Source organism: Salmo salar, chromosome ssa11, assembly GCF_905237065.1.
Source record: "Salmo salar chromosome ssa11, Ssal_v3.1, whole genome shotgun sequence".
In the NCBI taxonomy this organism is placed as follows: Eukaryota; Metazoa; Chordata; class Actinopteri; order Salmoniformes; family Salmonidae; genus Salmo; species Salmo salar.
Window position 1 is genome coordinate 38,391,424 of NC_059452.1, and position 25,371 is coordinate 38,416,794.

The following is a 25,371-nucleotide window of genomic DNA, read 5'->3' on the forward strand; positions in this document are numbered from 1 at the left end:
TCAACTCCGTGATCACCAACAATCCTTCAACTCCGTGATCACCAACAATCCTTCAACTCCGTGATCACCAACAATCCTTCAGCTCCATGAGGACTTGTTTTTGTTTACTTGTAGGCCTTTGTGCGGTGTACTGCAAGTCAGCTTTTAGCAAGTACGGCCTTATAATAATATGAATAAACCATCGATTTTAGATGTAGATTTGTTGTGTTACGTGTGTGTGTAATAAGAGTGTGTAATAGAGAGAAGCTGATGCCGTCATAGGCATACGGCCATCTGACCCATGAAAGCTGCCATTCCATTTGCCCATAAATGACATAATGTGTCCATTAGTAAATGGTGCACTAGTAAATATAAAAGTCCACATTCTTAATTAGCCTACTTCTATTGTGCACATATGTTCCCATTTTAACCTGTCAAATAATTTTCTGAAACTTTTTACATAGCCTAATGTTCAGATTCCATCCAATATAACCTCTAACCAAGTTGCAAAGAGATTTAAAATAAAAGAAATCGACCCTATCTTTCAGTCAAAGTTAAAGACAATAAAGATGGTGGGTTGATTGAATTGTGGCGGGTGCAAGTGCTCCATATAGAACTTCCCCCATTCCATGCCTCGGAAGGTGACGTCGGACCGTCGCTCTAGCCAATCACTGCCAAGTTGAGGCTGATGCTAAGGGAAAGTTGGTGGTAAGCGAGGCAGTCTTTTTTCACTCTCATTGACATTTCAACTCCGCGGCGGATCCGAATGTAATCTGGACCCATAACTTTATCTTGATTTGTTCCAGTGACCATTTGGAGGGTGAAGGAGCGAGTGCTGGTATCAGCAGGATATCGGTCACAGGTCTGCGTCCTCTACAACCTACATCAGCTGACTTTCTACGCATTAGGTGATTTATACATCTCACATTTCAATCGGATTACTTATCACCCTACTGCATGTTTTAAGTGCTGTGCATATCGGAGTTTTTTCTTCGCTTCGGATAGTCAAAATATAAAAAAGGATTTCGTTGGCTATGCTGTGTATTCTGTCTATACTGTGCGCATCCGGGATGGTAACATCAGTGGTGTGCTTTTTTGTTGTTGCCAAAGCTTACAAAGTTTAGAATGCATCTGATGTTTATGAAGGTATTTGGTGGACCCGTGTGGCTATACAGAAGGTTGAGTTTCAGCCTAGATAGTTTCACGTGGATCATCTCAGTGTTACTGGAGGCAGTGTAAACACTGTTGTGCATGGTCTTTTGATGGGTCATGCGACTGTGCTTTTGCAAGTATCGTAGCGCAGGAGTTGATGACTCGGGTAGCGTGTAATTAGCGATCTTCACTGAGGTAGAAAGTAAGACGCGCTTACACAAGTCTGGTTATAAGCTTTAACGCGCACGGAGCTGGGCATCGATATTGACATGTTCTATTATTTACACTGCGCTTGACGCATTGTAATTCCAACAGTTTAGTATGACTGATATAAACCATCCAAATGGTAATTGTGCATATTTCTTCAATAACCAAATAGCCTAACAAACCTACACACATTTTAGCCTGATTATCATGAGACTACGTTATCACGAGTCTACGTTATAGTCTACCTTTTATGCTTACTTTTAGCTCAAGTAAGTTATTTGAAAGTTACCCAATTTGAATTGAAACGTTTGAAGAATAATTAAGGCAAATAAAACGATAATGTAGCTTTAAAATTGTTCACCGTTGATTGAAAATGAGGTAGCCTAAGCTTTAGATCGTTAACTGAAATAGGGTTTTCAGTATATCAGACATGTTCTCGTCTTCAACCCAAGTTATAGGCCTGCTCCTGTGCATTTTATAACATTCAATTACAGTGTGATCCACGGTCCATTTCGTTCGAGCTGGTCGTTAATAAGTGGAGTACCGAGCCCTGCGCATCCAGGCCAACCTGTCGTCTTAGTTGTTATTGGTGACCGCGTTTCTCCAGCTGCCAGGCCGCCGAGGAGCGCTGTGACACCATCACCTCAGAGCAGGGCGTCTTCTGCCAGGAGAGGGCTTCACCGTTCATCCACACTCCAGCCTTCTAGCGTCCTCACGCCACATTCCCTGCCAGACGTCAGTCAAGGAGCTAAATTAGACAACTGAGATTACGAATTCACCTTGTAGGACTTTTCACTTAAATGCCTCACTCAGAGAAAGTTTGTTATACAAGTTGAAGTGATGAGTTCAAGTCTATAGCTAACTTTACGTAGAGAAAGCCATTGTAATGTTGAGTGCACTTTCAGCATCTTTAGGCCTACGGCTGGTATTTTCACTAACACAATAATTCCTAAATCGCTATAAGAAGTTATCATATTATATTAATAGAGCAAAATCAATTTTAAATCAAAGTTTATTGGTCCCATACGCAGACGTTATCGCGGGTCCAGCGAAATGCTTATAAAATGCGTTTTACGCATAGGCTTACTGTATGTCGTGTTGACATCATTTCCCTTGCAGCCCAGAGCCCATAACGTCCATTTCAGTTCCCTCAGCTTGTAAGATAATTGTTTTGGGATGAGAGCAAAGTATTATTCAACAACAAACTTTAGGTTGATCCTAAAATGTATTGTATTTGTTTGCAGAATTCAGCTGGTTAGTGTGACGTGCGAAGAGGTCGAGTTATGCCCTGACAGTAAAATACAGCTGCATTCCCGACGGCACGAGCTCCACGGCACAATATGTCACAAAATGTACATTTGTGAATATCTTTGAGCCATGCAGAAACCCGAAGCAGCCTGGAGTTAGTAAAATGGTTGTTGGTTTAAAACTGAATGGTGTCTAGGCCAAATACGTTTGTTAACTTGCAAACGCTCTTTTATAATGAATGATACGTTGTGATACGAGTGTCTTCGAAGACATTTCGTTTTGTCGAATTTTCTATGAAATAAAACACAACGATGTTAAATAATCTTAACACAAATAATTATTATTATTATTGTAACAACACCACATTATTATAGATAGGCTAAGTAGGTTATAACAATATATAGCCTAATCTAAATAATGTTATCTCCAATAATATTGGAGTAATTCAGTGCAAATGTTAATGCCAATGTAGGCTATATTTTAATGTCATTAGGCAGTAACTATAAAATAATTCATATATTAATTAATATCCCTATTAGTATATTTTTCTAATCAAATGTATTTTAACCACAAAGGATAGTTATTACCTTTCGAAAAAATATGAAACAATTGGCAAATGCATTCATTTCCCATTTATTCTACGCTCATGCAATTTTGTCTGCTTGGCCCAGACTTTGTACTTTAATAGGCCTACAGAAGGAAGGGTCAGTGTCCTGCAAAATCACAGAGAATGTGGAGTCGCTGAATGATGACAGCTCCCTCCCTCTCATGGAAGACTCGTCCTCCTGCCTGCTCCACAATTAGAGAACTATTGAGATGATAAAGCTCTCTCTGTCGGTCACAATGGCTCAACGGTCCCCATGTCCCTCAAATCTCGATAAATCAATGGAGGCCAGCGCGCCCCACTCCGCTTTGTTGATGTTTTCTAATAGACCTCCTTCTCTCGCTCTCTCTCTCTCTCTCTCTCTCTCTCTCTCTCTCTCTCTCTCTCTCTCTCGCATGACGTCAGCCGTGTTCACCCCTCCTCCCTCCTATGATTTTTTGTCTCTAAAGTTTTTAGAGGGGCCTCAAAGACCACTTTGCCTCAGGGGAAAATAGCGACAAGATTAGGATTTCTTTTCAGGTCCTTTGGCATTGCTGCTAATCCGAATTGGGCTAATTGCTAGTCTGTATACAGTTACTCGTTTTACTAAATTTTCACACTTACCCTGAAGAAGCTTCCCCTTAAACAGAGAAATATATATATTTGCACTTCAACGAGCATGATCGTTCAAAAGGAATTATTATTTATTGCTATATTTGATCTGGAACTTCAAGTGAGTCAAGAAAAACTCAACGTTTCGTGAGTAGAAGAATGGAGACAACGCATATAACACTCGGAGCGGATTTACTTTCCCAAATAAATCAATAATCTATTGGACGTATAGGCTATTGTCTGCAGAGAAAACAACTCGACACACTCATCAGGGATTCTGTCTTTCACTGAAGCGGGTTAGTAGTGAATCTTCGTCAGCTGCAGACTGCTTACAAGGGGATGGCTATTCAATTAGAATGACAATGTGGTGTGGTTACATATACGTCACTACTAGCAGTGTCCTTCGTAGAGGCCCATATTTTGCCTGTAAATTAGCAGAAATGTGATGTTATTCACTTTTGAAAGTTAGATTAGCCCAAGCATATTTAAATGCAAATACCAACATAATTCATAGTCGGTTAAAACATTTGATTATGTTTTATTTTTTATTTTTTATGATTCGTTGAAAAACAAAAATTAGGCTACACTTTCAACAACACGAATCACGATTGTGTGTGTAGGATTTTGCAAAGGTCCATTCATTAAATCAAAACAAATATTGTAATTAAATAGGCCTAACAATGTTGTCATGCATTTGGGTTCTAAGTGTGCACCTGCTGTAAGAACAACATTTTCACTCTATTCTGAAAGTAGCAGGTGCAAAGTTTGGCGAATCTGGTAAATGTGGTGAATCTGGAAAATCTGACCAATATAGTTGAATTTTTTTGCATTCTGCACAGTTTCCACACTGTAATTTCTTGCAACAAGATGTATGTAAACATGTGTGCTGGCATGTCATGCATGTGGCTGTAGTATAAAACTGTTCTGCTCACCTTACTAGCTGCACAAGCACTTTTAGGTTTATCATAATCTGCCAATTCCTCTATTATCAGAATAAAGTTTCCCTGAACAAGATACTCATTATACCATCAGGACTAATCTTCATGTACAAACACACAAACACACGATCCCAAAACAAAGTCAAACACTAGAAACAAAAGCAATAATCTAGTCGAATAGGCCACCAGCTTCAGTGACTAAACACAGTGGAGGAGAAATGGAACAAAATGGTGGGTTAGTTTACAGCTTGTTTGGGGAGAAAGTTCTGGCCGAAGTGTTGTTCTTGTTCCTCACCGCAGGACTCTGGGTGACAGTTTGTGCTGGTCCTCGCGGCTCATTATCTCGCGCGCCCACTGAGGGCCCCATTCACCCCCCCCTCAGGGCAGCGTCGTTTGTCTCCTCATTGAACCCGTAGTTAGGAATGTGATGGTTGTCAGGGAGCCCTCTTTCACCTCCGAGGTAGTTTATTGATGAGCTCTGACTTTTTCACGTCAAAGGAAGTCAAGTGTAGGCCTCCCTCCATTACTTCATTTCATGCTCTGCACTCTCCAAAAAAGAGCCCCATCCCATCCCCCTCTCCTCCTCCGTCTCTCCATCTCCCCTTTTTTGTACCCCAATTTTGCTTTGGGTTGGTTCCACACATCCAAACAGCTCGCATCCCCTCCTCCACCGGCCCTGGTCCTTTGGAATAAGCGACGGGGACTCCCAGCACTGAGACTGGTGCTTCGCAAGCTACGAGTGTAAGCTTCAATACGGGCTCCGAGGGGTTGCTTTCGGATGCGCTGAGGTGTGTCGTAATGGCCGATAATTAAACCGGCGCAGTTAGGGAGCGTGTGGTCATTGCTGACCAGTCATTTGCTTCACTTTATTTACGCGTGTTATTTGCAGTCAGGTCATAGGAGTGACGTCGCCTTGCCTTGCAAATGCGTCCATAACAAGCAGCAGAGCTTGCCTAAAAGCAGGGGCCCTTTACGCATGGCGGACAATACCGTGTGTGTGTCGGTGTGTTTACAATGTCCATGACAGGCTGAGCAGTCAGAAGGTGATACCAAACAGTCAACAAAGGCACGTGGGGAAATTTTGCGTTTGTTTTCAGCGAGTAGGCGACATTAGTGGTAATTTACAAGTGTACTTAATACACAAAGTAAACAGTTTCCCCTTTAAAAGCCACAGCTGTCAATGGGGAGCCCTCCTCAGCTCATTTGTCATTAGTATCACTATGCACTCCAGGGAGACACTTCACAACCATTGCAAACAGCCATGCAGAGCTGTTGACAGAAACTCAGAACTATTTGTTTTCATGCAGACCCAAAGTAAATATGAAGTTTGTTCCAAGATTGCATTGGAAAAATGAGTACGGAATATAATAGAGGCTGCACGATAGCAATACGTCTAAAACAAAAGAAAACATGTATCTGTAGGCAAATTTCCCACGGAAATAGGCACAGCCCACGCTCGATAAAGCAAGAACGATTTGAAATCAGCTCCGTGGAAAGAATGTTCAATTCATGGAGCTAACTGCTTCAAAATACGTCCACATCCTCCGTTTTCCCCGCGTCGTGCACTCAGGTTTGTTTAGCTGTAAAACATGCCTGAGATTCCCACCACCACGGAACCAACTCGGCCTCTGCTGAGACCCACCAGGCCTTTGCTTTCTCTCCAATGGGGATCTCCGAGGCAATCCAGTTTCTTTGCATAGTAGGGTAGGCAATATTCAGATAGCGAGGGAAAGAGAGAGAGAGAGAGAGAGAAAGAGGGGTATTTGCATGTGTCTGCTGATTAGTGGGTTGGGGAGACGGGTCTCTCTTCTCTCTCGCTCGGCCCCATTTCCCGCTTTGGTGGAGGGGGAAGTGTTTCCGTAGGGGCCGACGATGACAGAGGTCGAGGCAACGCACAGAGCACAGCAGACCAGAAACACATACAGTAATACACTTGTACCATCACCAATCAGCATAGGTGTGTTCTCTCTTAGCCTCCAACCCCTCTTCTTCTGCAGTTCTTTCCCTCCCTCCCCTTCTCCCTCTCTCCTTCTCTGCCCCACTCTCTCATTCGCTATCTCGCTCACTCACACGAGCGCACATTCTCGCTCACTCCGCGGTCCTGACATCTGAGTTCACTGTCAATCTCTGTCTCCTTCGCAGGGATATCCCTTCCTTCTCCGCTGAAGATCACCGGAAAACTATTGTTTCCTCTTACTGAAAAACCACCACAATAGACTGCCCTGCATTTGTTCTCTTTCTGTGGCGCGGAGAACTATTTGACAAGGACTTTTGACAGCGACGCAGGATGCCTCAAAAAGGTGAGAGTGGATATCTTCCCAGTAAAAGATTGTCTGTGCATTTCAACCCAGTCTGCAACCCTGCAAACATACATCACTTAAAATAGGTTCGATTTAATGCAGAACAATCAATAATTGAAAACGAATATAATATTATTATTGCGCAATATGCATCTCCCAGGCTGCAGATTAGTATCGCTAGGCTATATGTTGGAGTTTGTGTAGAAAGTGTAGCCCCTACTAGGCTTCTTGTATTCTACTCCTACTCTGGAGTTGTACAGTGCGATTTGAAGCGGCATTCGGGCAGGATTTCCTGTTTATTTTATGTGCTCTTTAATGATCGGTTGTGTTGGTGTTTACGGATAGCTTAATGCTTATTTATGACAGCAAAGAGTAAAAAGTCACGTTAGGCCGAGACAGTGATCATCGTGGAGAATGGGGAGCAATGACCCGTTGAGGAATGGTGTCAGTTTGATTCATAGACAGCGGAGTCACCCAAGCGCCTTCTCTAAAATGCTCCAAGTACACGGTGGGCCTATTTATTTTTCCTCTAGTTTGCGTACCAAAGAAAATATACTTAAAATTTAACTTTTCTTCTAAGAAAGAGAAGTCTGGTGCAGAAATAGTTACAATTATCACTACAGGTATTTAAGCGTACTAACATACTTCAAAACGTTTTATAATTATAATACAATAAAACAAAGCATTCATACTAAAAGGCTAAATACATAGCCTATTATAATATTGTCATATTTATGTTTTTGTCAACATAGAAAGTATATCTGCACAACTCAAAAATGTTTAAGATAGCGTCACGTTCACTGATTCTAAATAAATAAAACTGTCAAACGAAAGTAGCTGAAAGTTAGGCCTATATTTTACTAATAGCCTAATCATAAATGTTATGGTTTCATTTGTGTCGTTAAATTAACATAGGCCTACTTCCCCTTACAAAAACGGGCTAATAACCCAGTATTACATTAAAGATAACACTAAGATGCTTAGTGCATGTAAATGCATAATGCTCACAACTTCCTAAGGAGCCATTGTTTGAGATCGTAATGTATTTCTGCATGTGAATGTTGTGACCTCAGGATCCAGCGGCCTGAATAAGCATGTTTAATTAAGACGATTGTTTTTTATTGTTGTTACGGATTAGGTACTACTAAAGGTAAAGAAATTCAGATTAGACCCTTGTTAACCTCAGCAACAACCGCAGAGTTTCCGAGTCTAACTAAATGATTAACCGGTGTCTATACAGACATGCTGGGAGTGGGACACTGCTGAATCGCAGTTCTCCAAATATTTAGCAGAAATATTGTTTTCAAGGCAGAGAGGAATTTAGGAATATTTTACCATTCGCCACTTCCGGGGTTGTTGTGTGTATTGTCGAGAGATTTATTTTTGCATTGGTGGGTTTGTACTTTTACGCAGTTTAAATATTGGAATGAATGTGGAGGAATCTAAATGAATGAGTTGGGTGCATTTGCATTGTAAAAATAAAATGCATTGTTTTCAGCCTACTTCTAAGAACAGGACTGACGTGAAAAAATATCGGATACATTTCCTCACCAAAAAGTATTCCTCCGTTTGCAACACAACAATTGTTACTGTAACAGTGTTCTGATAAATTGCTAAATGGCATTGGAAACACGTTGTTTTTGCAATAGGCTACTTTCTCCAGAAAGTAGGTACTTGTAAGTCTCACTTCTCAAGACAATTCATGTTTCCAAATCCTAGGTTCGGCTGCAGTACACACATGCCCACAACAGGGTTCGGACTATTCCTCCACCGGCCCCCTTTTTAACCGTCCATTTCAAAAGGTTCTTTATTGCGTTTGTCTTTTCTGATTGAGCTCCCCACTGAGCTGTTGTATCTTTTACTACCGCCTAACAACCGCCACCAGCTACACCATTACCTCCAGATATTTAGAACAAGAAATTACTTTTACATTTCCCAAAACGTAACAAACAAATCCCACATTGGGCTACGGGGACCCGAGGTCACGGTCATCCGCTGTGCCAGTGAGAAGGTGTTGTGTGTATGGTCCCGGAGTGGGTGGATGCCTTCGGGTCTTTGTATTCTGGAGTTGTTGGTACGTTTAGTGGGAAGATGTGTTGCTAGTTGTGGAGGCCGAGTTGTGCGGCCCCGGGTTTGGGTATGGTGGTAGAAAGGGGTGCATTGTTGGGACTCCGGCAGGCTTTGTATGCCGGCCTCTACCCCCTCCTGGTTTGTACTTTTTCAGAGCATTGAGGCGAGGTAGACAGCGTGTGTCACTGTACACATTGGGCGAGAGGGTCTAGATTTTTATATAACTAGGAACATCCTCTGTGGCTGTTGTTTAGGCTCGTTTATAAGCCATCAAGTAGAACAAAAAAAAAACATGTCAAGGAATCAGAAACAGGTGATCAATAAACCATGCACGTGCCAACGAATAGCGATGGTTTTGCCAACGAATAGCAACCATCTTCAATTAGGCCTAATTTATTTATTTTACCATCTTCAATTAGGCCTAATTTATTTATTTTACCATCTTCAATTAGGCCTAATTTATTTATTTTACCATCTTCAATTAGGCCTAATTTATTTATTTTACCATCTTCAATTAGGCCTATTAAAGTGCCCGTTTCTTCGAACTTCAGGCTTCCCAAAATAAATAAAAAGATATAGAAATATAAATGTTCTCATATGAATAACACGCCAAATCGACAGTAGCCTATTTATTAATTACAATTCTAATTGAATAATAATTTTTAGTAGGCTTTACTTGTAAAATGTAACACAGTCTTCGCTAGGGCTGTACTAATATACTGTTTTGCTTTGTCCTAGGGAGACATTAAGATTGGCTAAATTGTTTTAAGCCGACAGTCAACTCTGTTTCCAGGCAAGTTTAATGCTAAAATATATATACAATGGGGATGTGCCAATTCACATGGATTATGGCTATGTGGAATTTATAATTACAGAGCAACATTATGATTGTATTGCACCAAAGTATCCACCCTAATTGCCTTGGAATTCGAAGTAACTAAAAGAGAAAAAATACGAAATATCAATTTTTTTAAAAGAGAGAACATTTGTGAATTGTAATTCTTAACTTTGAATAGCCATTACATTGTAATTATGCTGATACTAACATTGTTATCATTGTTATTTCCTTATGACGCATAGCATACCACAGCCAAGCCACGTGGGAGTCTGGCGTAGCCTCGATGATGCAGAACAGTAAGTGAATTTGCATATTTTTGTTTTAAAACTTTGATACTAACCGCAAGTGGAGATATGAATGCATGCAGCCACAACTACCCTTCTGTCTTTATGTTCCCTTAACACAACGTACCCTTAACATACTCCTTAGCATATTAGCTTTATTTGTATTCTTTTATTCCACAGTTTATGATTTGTTTTTAGTTTTAATATTTAAAATTCTGTGTCGCTCTTGATGTTGTTAATTTACCGTGTCCTTGTGTTTATATGTAATGCATGTTATATGGCCCCTTCCAGACCGCAGAGTTATTTAACATTGACAGTTATAGTCTAATTATATATCCTCCATTAATCTGCACAGATTGTTTTAGTTTTCTGCTGTGTGCACAGAGAGAGAAAGAGAGAGAGAGAGAGAGAGAGAGAGAGAGAGAGAGAGAGAGAGAGAGAGAGAGAGAGAGAGAGAGAGAGAGAGAGAGAGAGAGAGAGAGAGAGAGAGAGAGAGTAGAGGGGTTGTTGGGTTGAAGGGGGAGATTTTTCTTTCCGCTTGAGTTGGTATTAAATAATTGCACAGCCGTCTGCATTAGCTTTAGAGCTGACTGCCAGGCTGCGTACACTATTAGCTGGGGCGGAGAATGGGAAGGGAAAGAAGGACATTGCGTGAAAAAGGAGGAATATTGATCATGTCTAATGTAGACTAGTCTCCTCATGAACAGAGCCGGAGTTAGAATGGAGATTCCTACATTACAATAACAACAGAGTACAACAGTACATATTGACCTAAACTCACGGCAAAACAACAACAACATGAGAAAACATGATATTGTCTTGCATGGCGCCATAAAGGAAAAGTGACTGTGTGTTGCCTATATTGCTTTCTAGTCTGTAGTGTGTTATTATTTGTCTGGATTGTTTATCATAATGGTCCATATGAGTTGCTGACATAATTACTGGCGAAATGAACTAAACCATAAAGGATGAAAAGTAACGTTATTTTCTCTCTTGTCTTGCTGCTGGACTAGAGGTCTATGACATCTGTGATGAAGGTGTGTGGAATCATTTCCTCTCTGCTATTCTCCTCACCTTGATGACGTACATGTGCTGTAACACGTGCCTATATAGTCACATTTTAATCTGTCTGAATTCAATGTACCTATAGCTAGATCACGTGTAGGGCATATTGTTACCTTGTTGTAGACCTATAGTGTGTAGCTTATATTTGCAATGCAAGTAGGGAATATGATATTGTTCCCTATAAGGGAAAATGACAACATGCAGAACAAAAGGCTTGAATGTAGGTCAGATTAAGTAGGACAATTTATACAGGAATGTTTCATTTAAGACTATTTATTTTGTATCATAGGTTTTTAAACGTCTAAATACATCATCTATTGAATATTTTTTGGAACAACATGGGAAGTCCATTATGCGTCATATAGGCCACCTTGGCATTACCCAGTGCTCTGTGCGCTGACAAATGGCTTAATCACAGATGATGTTTGCTTGCCAGTTCTCCTTTATTGAGATGATGTTTTAAACGAGGCGTCGTTAAAGCTATGTACAGCCCCCTCTGCTCCTGCATTGCCCCAAATTGATGTTAATGGGATGCTCCCCTGGCTTGGCTTGTGATTTCTGGTGAGAATGGCCGAGGAGATATCACTGGGCCCGGCTCTATGTGTTGTTTAAAGGTCGCCGCGGCTTCGGTGGCTTTTGTGCTAACAACTGCTGGGTGTATATGGAGGGGAGCGTCCAAATTGACACCATATGTTTTCCTATTAGTCGACTAGTAATAGAATACAAGGCGCATAATCAGCGCCAGCGGGCAGGATCGACGCTGCTCGCCGTGGGGAATTGGGCACATGATTAAGACTTAACCTTTGGAGAGCTGAAATGGTATGTGATATCCTTATCTGACGGCTATATCGATCCTGTGGATGTATATGATTGTTCTAAATGTGTTGAGGTGACGCTGCAACCATGTAAACCCACAGCGAACCGCTGCTTAGCGCGGACAGGCCTATTTGAGAGTAAGGCGTCTATTAATTCCACTTAATCCTGGAATTACCAAAGAGCCAGAGGGATGATAATGGATTTACTATTAATCAGGTCCACGTCGGATAAGGATCATTACACATAGTGGCCTAAGAGCAGTGTTTAATTATGTTAAACAGATTTATTTTCACTCAAAACATGGCTTTTAATTGACACAAAACGTGCGTTATGCGTATTGTTCCCATTTATAGTGCACATACAACGTATTCCCAAGCAGATCGCCCACTGATTGCACACAACAGGATTGTAGTGGCTGAGAGGATTTGTTGCCAAATACAAACAAGAGAAAAAAAACCGAGATGTCAGATTTAATATGTTGAGAATCCAAGCGCGCCCTCGTTGTTGTGCCCGCGCGTCGCCCCTGGTCACCTTAAAACGAAGCTTCCCTCGAAGGGTAAACGAGTAGCGTCCAATTTTGTCTGAGTGATATCCAAATCCAGACAGAAAGGGTCGTTTTATCGTGCTACTATTTGTCGTGACGATGCGTTTTTCAAAAGCAGAGCTGTGTCATAAAGTGACATGCCTGCCACAAGTGCTCCAACTGATCTTTTCAATTAGCCTTCCCATGCATGATCCGAGGCGACTTCCGCCTATTTCCAGAAATTAAGCTCAAACTTGACGTGCAGCTAGCTTTATTTTAAAGACAAATGTCAGCCAGCCTCATCACATTTCCCCCCTCTTCTATATTTGGAGCTTATTTATTGCTAAGGAGCCTCTGCTCCCGGAGTCAATGTAGCAGGCGGCAGCGCAAGAGAAGGCAGCGGAGATCTGGAGCACAGTAAGGCACTCCGGGGAGGCATCCGTCCCATTTGGCTTCAGGTTTGCTGGCTCTTTCCATGCTTTACTCAACCTGCTTATCGACTACAACCTACCTCTTAATTAAGTGTTTTAAAAGACTTATATGTGGATAACATTTATTGAGGTTTGTTATATTTGAGGCTACCTAAATGGGTGGTGTTTTGGTGTGCTTGTGTTGAAGGTACATTGGTGTGCTTGTGTTGAAGGTACATTGGTGTGTTTGTGTTGAAGGTACATTGGTGTGCTTGTGTTGAAGGTACATTGGTGTGTTTGTGTTGAAGGTACATTGGTGTGCTTGTGCGTAATAGCACATTAGAATAGCGGTGAGGAGGATTGGGGGATTTAATTTCGAAGTTTGGGGATTTGAAGACGCTGAATTTGGGGTTGGCTTGCTCACTTGGCGAAATAATGCTGCACAACTCGCGTATGACTGAATTCACCTTTAAATTGCTGATTTCACCTTTGAATAGCCGATTTCATCTCAGTTGGATGGGGATGTTTGGGTCCAGATCATTGTATGCGTTCGACACTTGCCGTGCGTGTTGATTCAAGGCTATGCCATTACAGTGACCATTGTCTAGAGTGCTGATAACAATGGAACAATAAATAACTATTAGATTTTCATTTAGGTGATAATTGTACTACTAGACTATCTGCATTTCCTTCATTCTAAATGTGGCGTTTTGTTCCAGATGAATGCCTCCCTTCAACGTTCATGTTTCACCTTTGCTCTGAAAGCTAACCATCTGAAAGGAAAAGCATGACCTGACTCACTGCTATTTTGTTATAGAACATATTGTTGTGATCATAACCTTGTTACATTGCAACCGTAGCCTATAATTGGGCTCCCCTTTGTCTCTGTTCAGGTCACAGCGGTGTGAACCAGCTGGGCGGTGTGTTTGTTAACGGTAGACCGCTACCGGACACCACCAGGCAGAAAATCGTCGAACTTGCTCATAGTGGCGCGCGGCCGTGCGACATCTCCAGGATTCTGCAGGTGACCAGAACATTCTTTCTGTCTGGTGCAGAAAACCCTAGCTTTCAGTGTTTTGGGTTTTTTAAGCTACCACAAAATAAAACCAAACAATGGGATTTTAAATATAAGAAGATGATGCATGGTGGAACTTTTCCTTTTCCTTACTGTAGCCTTTTTATTGATTTAAAAACGTTTTTCGACAATTGTTGGCTGTAAGAAGGCCAGACAAAGCCTAATTGCTTCTCATTATAATCTATATCCTATTCAAATAACATTAAGGGTAACATATCGTAGGTAGGCCACCACTTTCCCCCCTAAGAATAGTTGCATTTTAGAAAGTGCACACTCTGTTATCCTATACCATTTAAGGCATATTTTTTTGTTTATAGACCCATGATGACTCAAAAGTCCAAGTGCTGGAAAATGAAAACGTAAGCTTATTATTGTTTGACGTAATCTTCATAATTTCGCAACTAGTCTTAAATAATGTATGTGAATTGTGTCTATTGTTTTCTATCCAGGTGTCCAACGGGTGCGTGAGTAAGATTCTTGGCAGATACTATGAGACTGGCTCCATCAGACCGAGAGCGATCGGAGGCAGCAAGCCGAGGGTAGCCACTCCAGAGGTGGTGGGGAAGATAGCGCAGTACAAGCGGGAGTGCCCGTCTATTTTCGCCTGGGAGATCCGCGACAGACTGTTGTCGGAGGGGGTCTGCACCAACGACAATATACCCAGTGTAAGTGCAGTGAGTGTAAGTTATGAGCATGATTTTTTTTACCACCTGAAATGATTTCTCAGAGACGGAAAGCAGTGCATGATTATCAGCCAACCATTTAGTCATGAGATCATGCACTGCGTTATATGTGAAAGACATGCATTACGTATTTCCAACAAATGGTTAGCATGAGTTAACTTGTAGAGACATTCATACATTTAATTATTTATATTTGATTCGTTATTAGATAATTTTGCCTACATAGGGCCTACATGTAAAAATACAATTGACAGTTGTTGATGTTTATACCAGGCATATTTTCAATGTTTGGTTAGTTATTAAAATTTATTTTCTCAAATATTATTTGGAAATACTCTGTTTACATCTTTACTTCCAGCTCACTTGTCAGGATGTGTTGTATGTGTGCGCGCGCGTGCGTGCATGTGTATATGTGTACACCATAGACATTAAGGTTTGCACGCTCACAGTGCTCGCATGCCTACACACTATACCGGCGGCGGCGCGCATTTTTCAATCATGGCTGGCGCTAATCAAACCGCTCCGTTTTGCTTGTCTTTCAGGTGTCATCAATAAACAGAGTCCTCCGCAACCTGGCTAGCGAGAAGCAACAGATGGGCGCAGATGGCATGTATGACAAGCTGAGAATGCTCAACGGTCAGACAGGAACTTGGGGGACACGGCCCGGCTGGTACCCCGGAACTTCAGTGCCAGGGCAGCCCAACCAAGGTGAACCTCAGTCACTAATCATTTGACAATGAAGAAGCCTATAGATATAATTACATTTGCGGTATTCGTGAAATCATATAATTATTTCACCATTATCCGAATGTAGGTCTATAGACTAGTCCATTATTTGTCAATGCATTCCGTTTGACTTTTGGAAGAAGAAGTATTAGGGTTTTTATAAACCAAATTGTTGAAATGACCTAAGGGTCCATGTAAACATTAATATCACACACGTTTTTATTGTCATAAGAACAATGGATGTAATGCTATACTGCAAATGTTAGGCCTATACCCTGCCTGGCCCACAGTATATCTTCGCTGCTTTCATACATGACTAAACGGTCACTTTACGCATGGATTCTGGCTAGACGAGTATGACGTAACTGATTAGTGTAACTTTGTAGGTAAACCTTAACATTTTACATTTTAGTCATTTAGCACACGCTCTTATCCAGAGCGACTTACAGTAGTGAATGCATACATTTCATACATTTTTTATTTTTTTTTCGTACTGGCCCCCCATGGGAATCGAACCCACAACCCTGGCATTGCAAACACCATGCTCTACCAACTGAGCCACAGGGAGCTACTTAAGCTAAGTCACCATTACAAATACGTTATCAATAAACATCTTCCATTATTCTTCTTTTTTGTATTTAACATTTATTTAACTAGGCAAGTCAGTGAAGAACAAATTCTTATTTACAGTGATGGCCTACACAGGCCAAACCTGGACGACGCTGGGCCAATTGTGTGCCGCCTTATGGGACTCCCAATCACGGCCGGTTGTGATACAGGCTGGATTCGAACCAGGGTGTCTGTAGTGACGCCTCTAGCACTGAGATGCAGTACCTTAGACCGCTGCGCCACTCGGGAGCCCAAGACACAGTTTTCAGGGGTTTTGGGGATTTGCTTATAACACATCAATCATTTAGGATGATTGGATGTCGTTTATGATTGGTCAGCATATCAAGCAGGTATTGTCAACATGCTTTGATGCCTTTGGTGGACAAGATTCCAAATTAATCATAGAGTAGTCGATTAGTGAACGGCCAATTAATCAGCAGTCTCAATGCCCACACTGTCTCTGATGGGGATGTGCGTGACAGAGGCCTAGCCTTTCAGCGGAGGTGTCCATCCAACAATCCGCATTTCCCTCCTCTCCTGGCAGGGAAAAACAGCCGGAGGATCAGTGTGCGGGATATCAGTACAAAGGAATGTTTTCCTTCACACGCAACGATTGGTTATGGGAACGGGCCTGCTATGTGTAATTGGTCATTAGAGAGAGCTTTGTCTCTCGTTATGGTGACATGCAGGAGTGTCTAGTTGAGGGAGACTGATGGAGAAATGTTCCACAGGAGACTACTGGACACGGGATGACAGGCGGAGCGATTAGCCATGAAAACATTCATGTTACAAAGATAAATGTTTATGTTCGAGTTGTTTTTTTGTGCTCTAAACGACTATTGTGAAATATAGAGTCTGAAAGAAGATAAAGTCATTGCACCTGCTCAGGGCTGGGTATGAGAAACAGTGTTATCATTCGATAAGCATCAAGATATGTTTCTGCACAGAATTTCATTTGCTTTGAACATAAACGCCTTTTGATTTAGTCTCATGTGGCCCTAACCCATCTTTTTTATGTTTATTTTATTTGTATTTTTTATAATGTACAATAAACTATTGGCTTACTTCCAGAACTAGACATAGTTACTCACTATGTTCACACTCTGTTTGATTTAATGTCATTATTGATACTAATAATAGTAGGGTATTAATAGTAACAATATTATTAACAATATTATTAATAATAATAACAATAGGCCTAATAGTAACAATACTGACAATAGGCCTAATAATAATAATAATACATTTTTATAAGGCTTTTAATGCAATGTTTTAGGCCCTTTGGCAATTTTTAGGCAATATTGCTTTTCAGTTTCTTCGATTGAAAATGAAGTGACATGGGCATTTACATCCAATTGAATTGGGAATTGTTTCCAGGAGTTCATTTCAGGAGGCCCATAAGGTCTAAACCATACGGCAAGGGTAGGTCTCCGAGGAGAACGAATATGGTCCCTGTCAAACAACAGCTACGCAACAGCGGCTAAAATAATGGTTACAAGGAGTCTGCCAGGGCTTGAAAGGAGACAACTCTATCTACAGAGGCGGAATAAAACTCTTTGGCAATTCATTATTTCTTCTCTTTCTCTCATTTCGTTCTGATATGGCACTAAATCCCGTCTGTAGAATTTAGACCTCTCACTTTCTCTTTCAGTTGAATCGGTTTCTTAAGTGTTTCTGATCCAGTCTCTATTGACTGAAAGGTGCCGCTATCTCTTTCGGCTGTTTTTCCGCCCCACTGCCCGATACACAGTGATACCAAAGAATGAGTTTATTTCCCAGCGCTTTTTTTAAAGAAAACAAATCCCAAGCCTAGCGTCAGTGGGTCTGGCGGAGGGATAATAGGCCGCATATTCACTATTTTATGTGGATTATCCTTCGAGAAGAAAGACAAAGCGCTGAGTGGACGGACACAGGCTATATGAAGAAAAAAGTTTATTTATTTCAAAACGATTAAGACATTTTAAAAAGAGACATTTTAATAGTCATAATCCTATTAACACATTAATGTCAACCGAAAACAAATCCAGGCAATTATCATTATGTGCTATTATTTAGCACTTGCTAGATGTCTGTGGTAGTATGTCTAATTCATGGGCTATTTAGTCTAGGATACCACATTGTTATCGGCCTAAACCTAAAATATGACAGGTGCCTTGTGGTGAATTAGCTTACATAACATGCAATGTCATGGTCATTTTGTGCGTATTTAAACTTTTGTTATGCAAATAATATTACAACAAATGTTTTATGTAATCTCCCAGGGGAAACTAGCCTGGGTACCAGTCTGCTTTGGTAACATTCCACTCCGTGTACTCCGTGTCGTATGCCATAGATGTTTAGCATGACTGGAGTGGAAAGAGAGGAATGATAGCTACAAAGACTGGTACCCAGACTAGTGGAAAACATTCGATCCCATACATTTGTTTAAACAGGCCTATGGATATGTTAGAGAAGAGTGGCCTGTCGTGACTCCAATGTAAGTACTGTCATGTCCGAGACTAAACAAGCTAAATTAGTAAACTCTGAAAATGTTCTGTATGCAGGTGCACCTCACGAAACGACTGGTCAAATAGCGTTACACACATAAAAAGCGACATTCTCCAAAAGCAGCCCTTCATTTCTTCATTTCATATGAACTTCTCGAAGGGATAATGATGTGCAAAACCAAGACAGGTATTAGTCAATATGCCTGTCCCCAGAACAGAAGCCGATCTAGGCCTACCACGGACAACCAGGAGCCGTGAATAGATGGGCCCTATTCAGTTTGTACAGGGGGTTGCATGCTCTCTCCTCACTCATTTCTTTCCAATTTAAGATAGACATTTTGACTGGCGTTTTGCTGGCCGTGGGACGTGATTAATGATGCTAGTGGATAAGGGTTAACACACTGAACTCAAAGCTCTGTTGACCGGGATCCTCGTGCGTACAATAGTTCACCAAAGCACAGAGAGAATCCTTTTGTCGCCTCGTCCGATTGAGCTGCTCCATTTCTCTCTGGTGATATTCTGCCCACGAAGAGTTCGCTGTAGCCACCTCTCGCTGTGTGCACAGAGTTTAATGGTTTCCCTTACCCCGAACGGCATTGTTTCATTGTGAAAAGCACCCCCTTCTATTCAAGTGTTGGTGGTCACCTCAATGGCTATACGAAAGCCCATATGGGGACGGCCATTGAGGCATCGCAACGCTCCTAAAAGGGGGAGAGCGTTTGGGCCTGAAAGGAGTTCGCCACGTCTAGTCACATTTCTCTTAACCCTTTGAGCACATGTGCCATTGTTGAGTGGTGATAAAGGATCTAAGTTCACGCAGCATTGCTGAGCAATGGTCTTTTTCCCCACAATATTTTACAAATAACTAGTCGGTCTTTTATGGCAATTGATGTGTCTGAAAACAAGCAGAGATCAATATGTTAGCTAGATCATTCATTCGTCATCATTCAATGTCCATCCTCTGTCGGTGTTATGCCAACTAGGCCAACAACGACAGCTTTTCGTTATTCTTCTAACAGGTTGCTTTTAACGGGAACATATATAAATATAATAGAACTATAGAAATGAATTCCCTATGGGCTATTGCGAGGATGACATGTTATTTTTTGCATTTTACTTTCAGAACTATAAAATGAAATAAACAATATATTAACACATGCTTTTGGAGATGTAGTAGGCAGGCCTGTTCATATTTGTTTATTGATTTATTTCCAGACGGCTGCCAGCCACAGGACGGTGCGGGAGAGAACACCAACTCCATCAGTTCCAATGGGGAGGATTCTGACGAGACGCAGATGCGACTCCAGCTAAAGAGAAAACTACAGAGAAACCGCACGTCGTTCACCCAAGAGCAGATTGAAGCACTGGAAAAAGGTGAACTTGAATTTACAAGATATTCATATTTTAATGTAACGTCGAATTGAACGAATAGCAACATTCACCTCATTAGCTTACACATAATTCAATAACAACAGTATATTTCATAGCCTATACTAAAGATACGTTTTCATATCGTATTCCAGAATTTGAAAGGACTCATTATCCTGACGTTTTCGCGAGGGAAAGACTGGCAGCGAAAATAGATCTGCCTGAAGCAAGAATACAGGTGAGTGGACACATTTTGAAATATGCATTGCACTGCATTCCATTAACATTTTGCTGCTTGGTCTGAAAAAGACACACAAGAATCCATGAATAGCCTACATACGCGACTAATGTATGATTGACGTGTTGTGCAGGTGTGGTTCTCAAACAGAAGAGCGAAGTGGAGACGGGAGGAGAAGCTGAGGAACCAGCGTCGTCAGGCCAGCAACTCCTCCAGTCACATCCCCATCAGCAGCAGTTTCAGCACCAGCGTCTACCAGCCCATGCCTCAGCCCACCACACCGGGTAAGGACGGCACTCATATAACATTCCATCCAGTAGGCCCACCACTCATTTCAATGTCAGACAACTTAATTAAAGACTAACATAAGTATAAAGGATATTTTTCTTTGATATAAAGTTGAGTTGAATAATAACTCATCATATGCTTTAAATGACAGTTGATTAAATAATCTTTGCTGATATAGGCTACTTTCAATGATTCATTGGTTAATCATGCATGTAAGCAATGAACAACTAAATCCCCTGAGCTACCTGTCAACGAGGGCGTGGCTTTACTCAAGCTATGCTCCCTATCTGCCATCACTGAATGTATGAACTGCAACAGATTTCAACCAAACATTTTCCCCTTCTTCCTCAGTGTCCTTCACATCTGGGTCTATGTTGGGCAGACCTGACACGGCCCTCACCAACACGTACAGCGCACTGCCTCCCATGCCCAGCTTCACCATGGCCAACAACCTGCCTATGCAAGTAAGTGGACAACCAGGTACTAACTTACCCTGACCCTGTTCTGTCTGCGTTAACTGTGTCAACAAATGTCTAGGTTGTGTTCTCATCTGAAATGTGCAAATAGTACAGTTACAATTGTATTTCAAAAGCCAATAAATACCATTATCGCCAAGCTAGTTTTAATCAACCTTCGTAGGTACAATGATTATGTTCTCTTATAATCCTAATAAGAGGTTGAGGAGAAATCAAACTGTAGTCATAAACATTTGTAAATGCCTAAAGGAATATAATAGCCTGCATCCCTAGCTGGGCATTGCTGTAAGGACTGACTGACTGCTGAGCTGAACAGGGTATATAGTTGGCTAAGCTAATATATAAACGTTATTCTCTCCCTATCTATAGCCCAGCCAGACCTATTCCTGCATGCTGCCTACCAGTCCGTCTGTGAATGGGCGGAGCTACGACACATATACGCCCCCTCATATGCAGGCACATATGAACAGCCAATCAATGACCACTTCTGGTACCACCTCAACAGGTAGGCAGAAAGTCCATTGTTTCCGAAACACGTTTGGCCATTAGCGAAAATGAACAAATCACGTTTAGTCTCTTAGCTAACTAACCATCTGCCACCGAACCTTTAAATAGGGGAGGCTGCATAGCCATACACACATTCTCTTTCTTAATTCATGCTCTACATTTTCGTCATAATCCGCCATTTTCTTTTTTCTCTTTGATCAGACTACAGACACATACTGTACCTCTACGTTACACACCATTTTCTCTCTCCTGACATTCTAGTCTTAGTGCATGATCAACGATCATTCCAGTCCAGATCAACGTCATAATGTCATTTGAACCCTTCTAGCCGGAGGTTTTAGTTCCAACCCATTACGTTGCTGTGGAGGGCCATATATACTGGTCATAGTCATGAAGGGTTAATGGACCATTGACACATTTCCTCTAAGCTAAATCGCTAATTCATTTGATGAATTTTCTGTTGTACTCTCTGTGAGGCCTCAATCAATCTTGCTAACTTATTACTGATGTCCTAAAGTGTTAAACAATGTGATTCATAAAGCTACTGTTCTGTGTGCTAAACTTCTTATCGCTGAATACTCAAAGGCCAAGTCCTCTGTGCTTAAAGGTCCAGTGCAGTCAAAAATGTGATTTACTGTGTTTTATATATATATTTCCACACTATGTTGGAATAATACTGTGAAATTGGGAAAATTATGATAATGTCCTTTTCGTGTATGAACTGTTTGAAAAGACCGCCTGAAATTTCAGCCTGTTTTGGTGGGATGGAGTTTTGGCCTGCCTGGCGACATCACCAGGCAGTAAATTAGTTAATAGACCAATAAGAAAGACAGTTCCAAACCTTTCTGCCAATAACAGCTAGTTTTCAGTCCCAGACAGTCCTCAAAGAATTATTGCTTGAGAAATTGCTATTTTTTAACATTGTAATTGAAAACAATCACAGTAATGTACTTAATTGTTACACAGAAAATGATTTGATATTGAGATAAAAAAACAACTGCATTGGACCTTTAAGCTTTCTAATGACCTATACTCTATGGCTGTGCGCTCTGTGCTAAAGCATTCCTCAACTCGGATGCATGCTATGTGCTACGGCACTTACCTCTCAATGTCCTATTTTGCGTAATGGTTAGTCTCTCAACATGATGGTAATTTCTCAGGCTAAAGAAATGTTGAACTCAAGTTCTCTGTACCAAACACAGTACAGTACAGAGACACTGGGCCATTTGGACTGAACTCAAGCTCTCTGTACCAAACACAGTACAGTACAGAGACACTGGGTCATTTGGATTGATATGTGTCTCTCTTCCCTCTCTCCTCAGGACTCATCTCTCCTGGAGTGTCTGTCCCTGTCCAAGTCCCAGGCGGCGAGCCTGACATGTCTCAGTACTGGTCAAGACTACAATAGAGAGAAGAGCTACTTCACCCTGTAACCTCTCACCCACCGCCCTCCGCTGGGAGCTCACACACACATGGAGAGAAGTGGAGGAGAGAGAGACTCTGGGAGTGCCCTAGGACTACAGGGTGGGGTTGTTTCCACTGGGACAGTGTGTTGTTCTGTAGCTCCTGGCACATATGAGGACTGGGGAGAACAACGATGGGAAGAGAGGGGGAAGAAGAAGACAAAACGTGGACCTCTGTAAAGTGCCCGGTGTTTAACATTTTCATGGAACAAAAACGTCATTTTTCTTCTTCTCACTTTCCAAGTAATTGTTTCTTTTTTTCTGTCTGTCTCTTGTGTTTGTATATGGCCGTGTGTATGTTATGACGAAACCCCAGATCAACTACTGATAGATGGACTGCTAGAAAACCATGTTGGTCTTGTGTTTGTATTTGGGGTAAAGGAGAACCCAAGAGATTTCTGCCATGACTATTTTTTTATCTGCTAACATCGAGACTTTCTACCAGACTTTTCATGGTCTGTGGACTCATGCGAAACGGTTGCATATCACCCGAGAGGAGAGCTGTGGGGAATAGACTCAGTGTGTTTATTAAACCTATTTATTGGTCATACTCCTTCAAAATGGACGTCAGCAGAGGAGGACCTCCAGTCAATCCACCCACCTCAGCCTTGGGTCTTTGACTCCTGCAATATCACATAAACTGTATAGGCCTGGGTATTTAACTGTGGTCACAGACAACCACATTATCACATGAATTGTACAGACAACTACCACTAACAGTTTGCAAGGGCAGTGGGACATTCAAGACTTGTTCATGGACTTCTGCTGTGGTGGATGGATTGATTCTAGGTTCAAGACTTGTTCATGGACTTCTGCTGTGGTGGATGGACTGATTCTCGGTCCAAGTGAAGAGCTATAAATGCAGAGGAGCTGTGGAGTAAAACAGGTGAATCGCTAAATGGTAGACTGTGTCTCGATATAATCCAATTTGTTCATGTCGAATTGTAAGTATGTCTTCCCTAGAAATCAAAAGATTTCTACAATAAAATACATTTACATTTTTATCCCCCCAAGAATATTCTATAAATGTTTTCTACACATTTTCATGCATCATAAAAATACATTTCTTTAGGTCAGGTACAATTAGTCTCTTAGGTATAGTTGTATTATAGTGTTCTATTGTCAAATCATTTTGTGCAACTAGAAATATTTCATTCCTATAATTATGATTAAACATGCTTGACAAAGTTTGAAACATAAGTGTTTGGCAGTTGTTTACAAGTACATATCAGATTGAATCATTGTTGATTGTAAAACAGACCAAAGCCTTTGTATTTCATCTATTACACAATGTTTTTGTTGTTGAAGATATTAGTCTTGTGTTGCATCATTTTGTAAACATTTGATGTTCTATTACAGTGACCTAGAGTATGTTTGACTGCGGACTAATCGAGCAGTCCTTATTTATAATTGAAGACCATGGGTGACTGCGGATTAATCGAGCAGTCCTTATTTATAATTGAAGACCATGGGTGACTGCGGATTAATCGAGCAGTCCTTATTTATAATTGAAGACCATGGGTGACTGCGGATTAATCGAGCAGTCCTTATTTATAATTGAAGACCATGGGTGACTGCGGATTAATCGAGCAGTCCTTATTTATAATTGAAGACCATGGGTGACTGCGGATTAATCGAGCAGTCCTTATTTATAATTGAAGACCATGGGTGACTGCGGATTAATCGAGCAGTCCTTATTTATAATTGAAGACCATGGGTGACTGCGGATTAATCGAGCAGTCCTTATTTATAATTGAAGACCATGGGTGACTGCGGATTAATCGAGCAGTCCTTATTTATAATTGAAGACCATGGGTGGGGTTTTCTAGCGTCGTCTGTCATGCTTTTTTGAGTTCTGCGTTGTTTTTCAAAAATGTGTACATAGAACGTGGACACATATACAGGATCTACGTCTGAGAAATGCTTTTGAGATGAAACGTCTAAACTGTCTCTTAAATATTTCAATTTAATTTTATTTAAAATGGAGCTTTCTAAATGTATTTTGTGAAAATTATAAAAAATAACAATTTTGTACAGTAAATATAGTGAAAGCTTTTTTGGTGTTATTAATTCTTTAGCCAACATCAAATACGAGGCACCAGGTGAGAATAGCTACACAACATATTACCACAGCCCATTTTCAATGGTACAAAGTGGATTTGATGTATTACCACAGCCCATTTTCAATGGTACAAAGTGGATTTGATGTATTACCACAGCCCATTTTCAATGGTACAAAGTGGATTTGATGTATTACCACAGCCCATTTTCAATGGTACAAAGTGGATTTGATGTATTACCACAGCCCATTTTCAATGGTACAAAGTGGATTTGATGTATTACCACAGCCCATTTTCAATGGTACAAAGTGGATTTGTTGTACCACTCAACTGCAAATGAGCTGATAGAGAATTTCCATACAAACAA

At 41.1% G+C, this 25,371-nt stretch overlaps 1 protein-coding gene across 13 annotated transcripts; it reads left to right on the plus strand.

Moving 5' to 3' along the window:
- Nucleotides 1–691: 691 nt before the first annotated feature.
- On the plus strand, nucleotides 692–24,999 carry LOC106587830 (paired box protein Pax-6). Of its 13 annotated transcripts, none has more exons than XM_045689510.1 (14): nucleotides 693–887; nucleotides 6,862–7,019; nucleotides 10,170–10,223; nucleotides 11,225–11,248; nucleotides 13,919–14,049; nucleotides 14,418–14,459; nucleotides 14,550–14,780; nucleotides 15,326–15,491; nucleotides 19,820–19,978; nucleotides 20,128–20,210; nucleotides 20,344–20,494; nucleotides 20,850–20,962; nucleotides 21,344–21,479; nucleotides 22,804–24,999. In XM_045689510.1, exons 2-14 carry the CDS (start codon nucleotides 7,007–7,009, stop codon nucleotides 22,887–22,889), a joined length of 1,389 nt encoding a protein of 462 aa, XP_045545466.1. In that variant the 5' UTR covers nucleotides 693–887; nucleotides 6,862–7,006; the 3' UTR covers nucleotides 22,890–24,999. The 13 variants fall into 13 exon arrangements, with proteins under 13 accessions (XP_045545477.1, XP_045545466.1, XP_045545470.1 ...); XM_045689514.1 differs by having other exon boundaries at nucleotides 14,550–14,765; XM_045689513.1 differs by having other exon boundaries at nucleotides 695–887; nucleotides 6,888–7,019.
- Nucleotides 25,000–25,371: the final 372 nt, after the last annotated feature.

Coding starts and splice junctions, on each gene's coding strand:
- LOC106587830 (XM_045689510.1), top strand. Junction 14,460..14,549: donor AAGTGCTGGAAAATGAAAAC/GTAAGCTTATTA, acceptor TTTTCTATCCAG/GTGTCCAACGGGTGCGTGAG. Junction 15,492..19,819: donor GCCAGGGCAGCCCAACCAAG/GTGAACCTCAGT, acceptor ATTTATTTCCAG/ACGGCTGCCAGCCACAGGAC.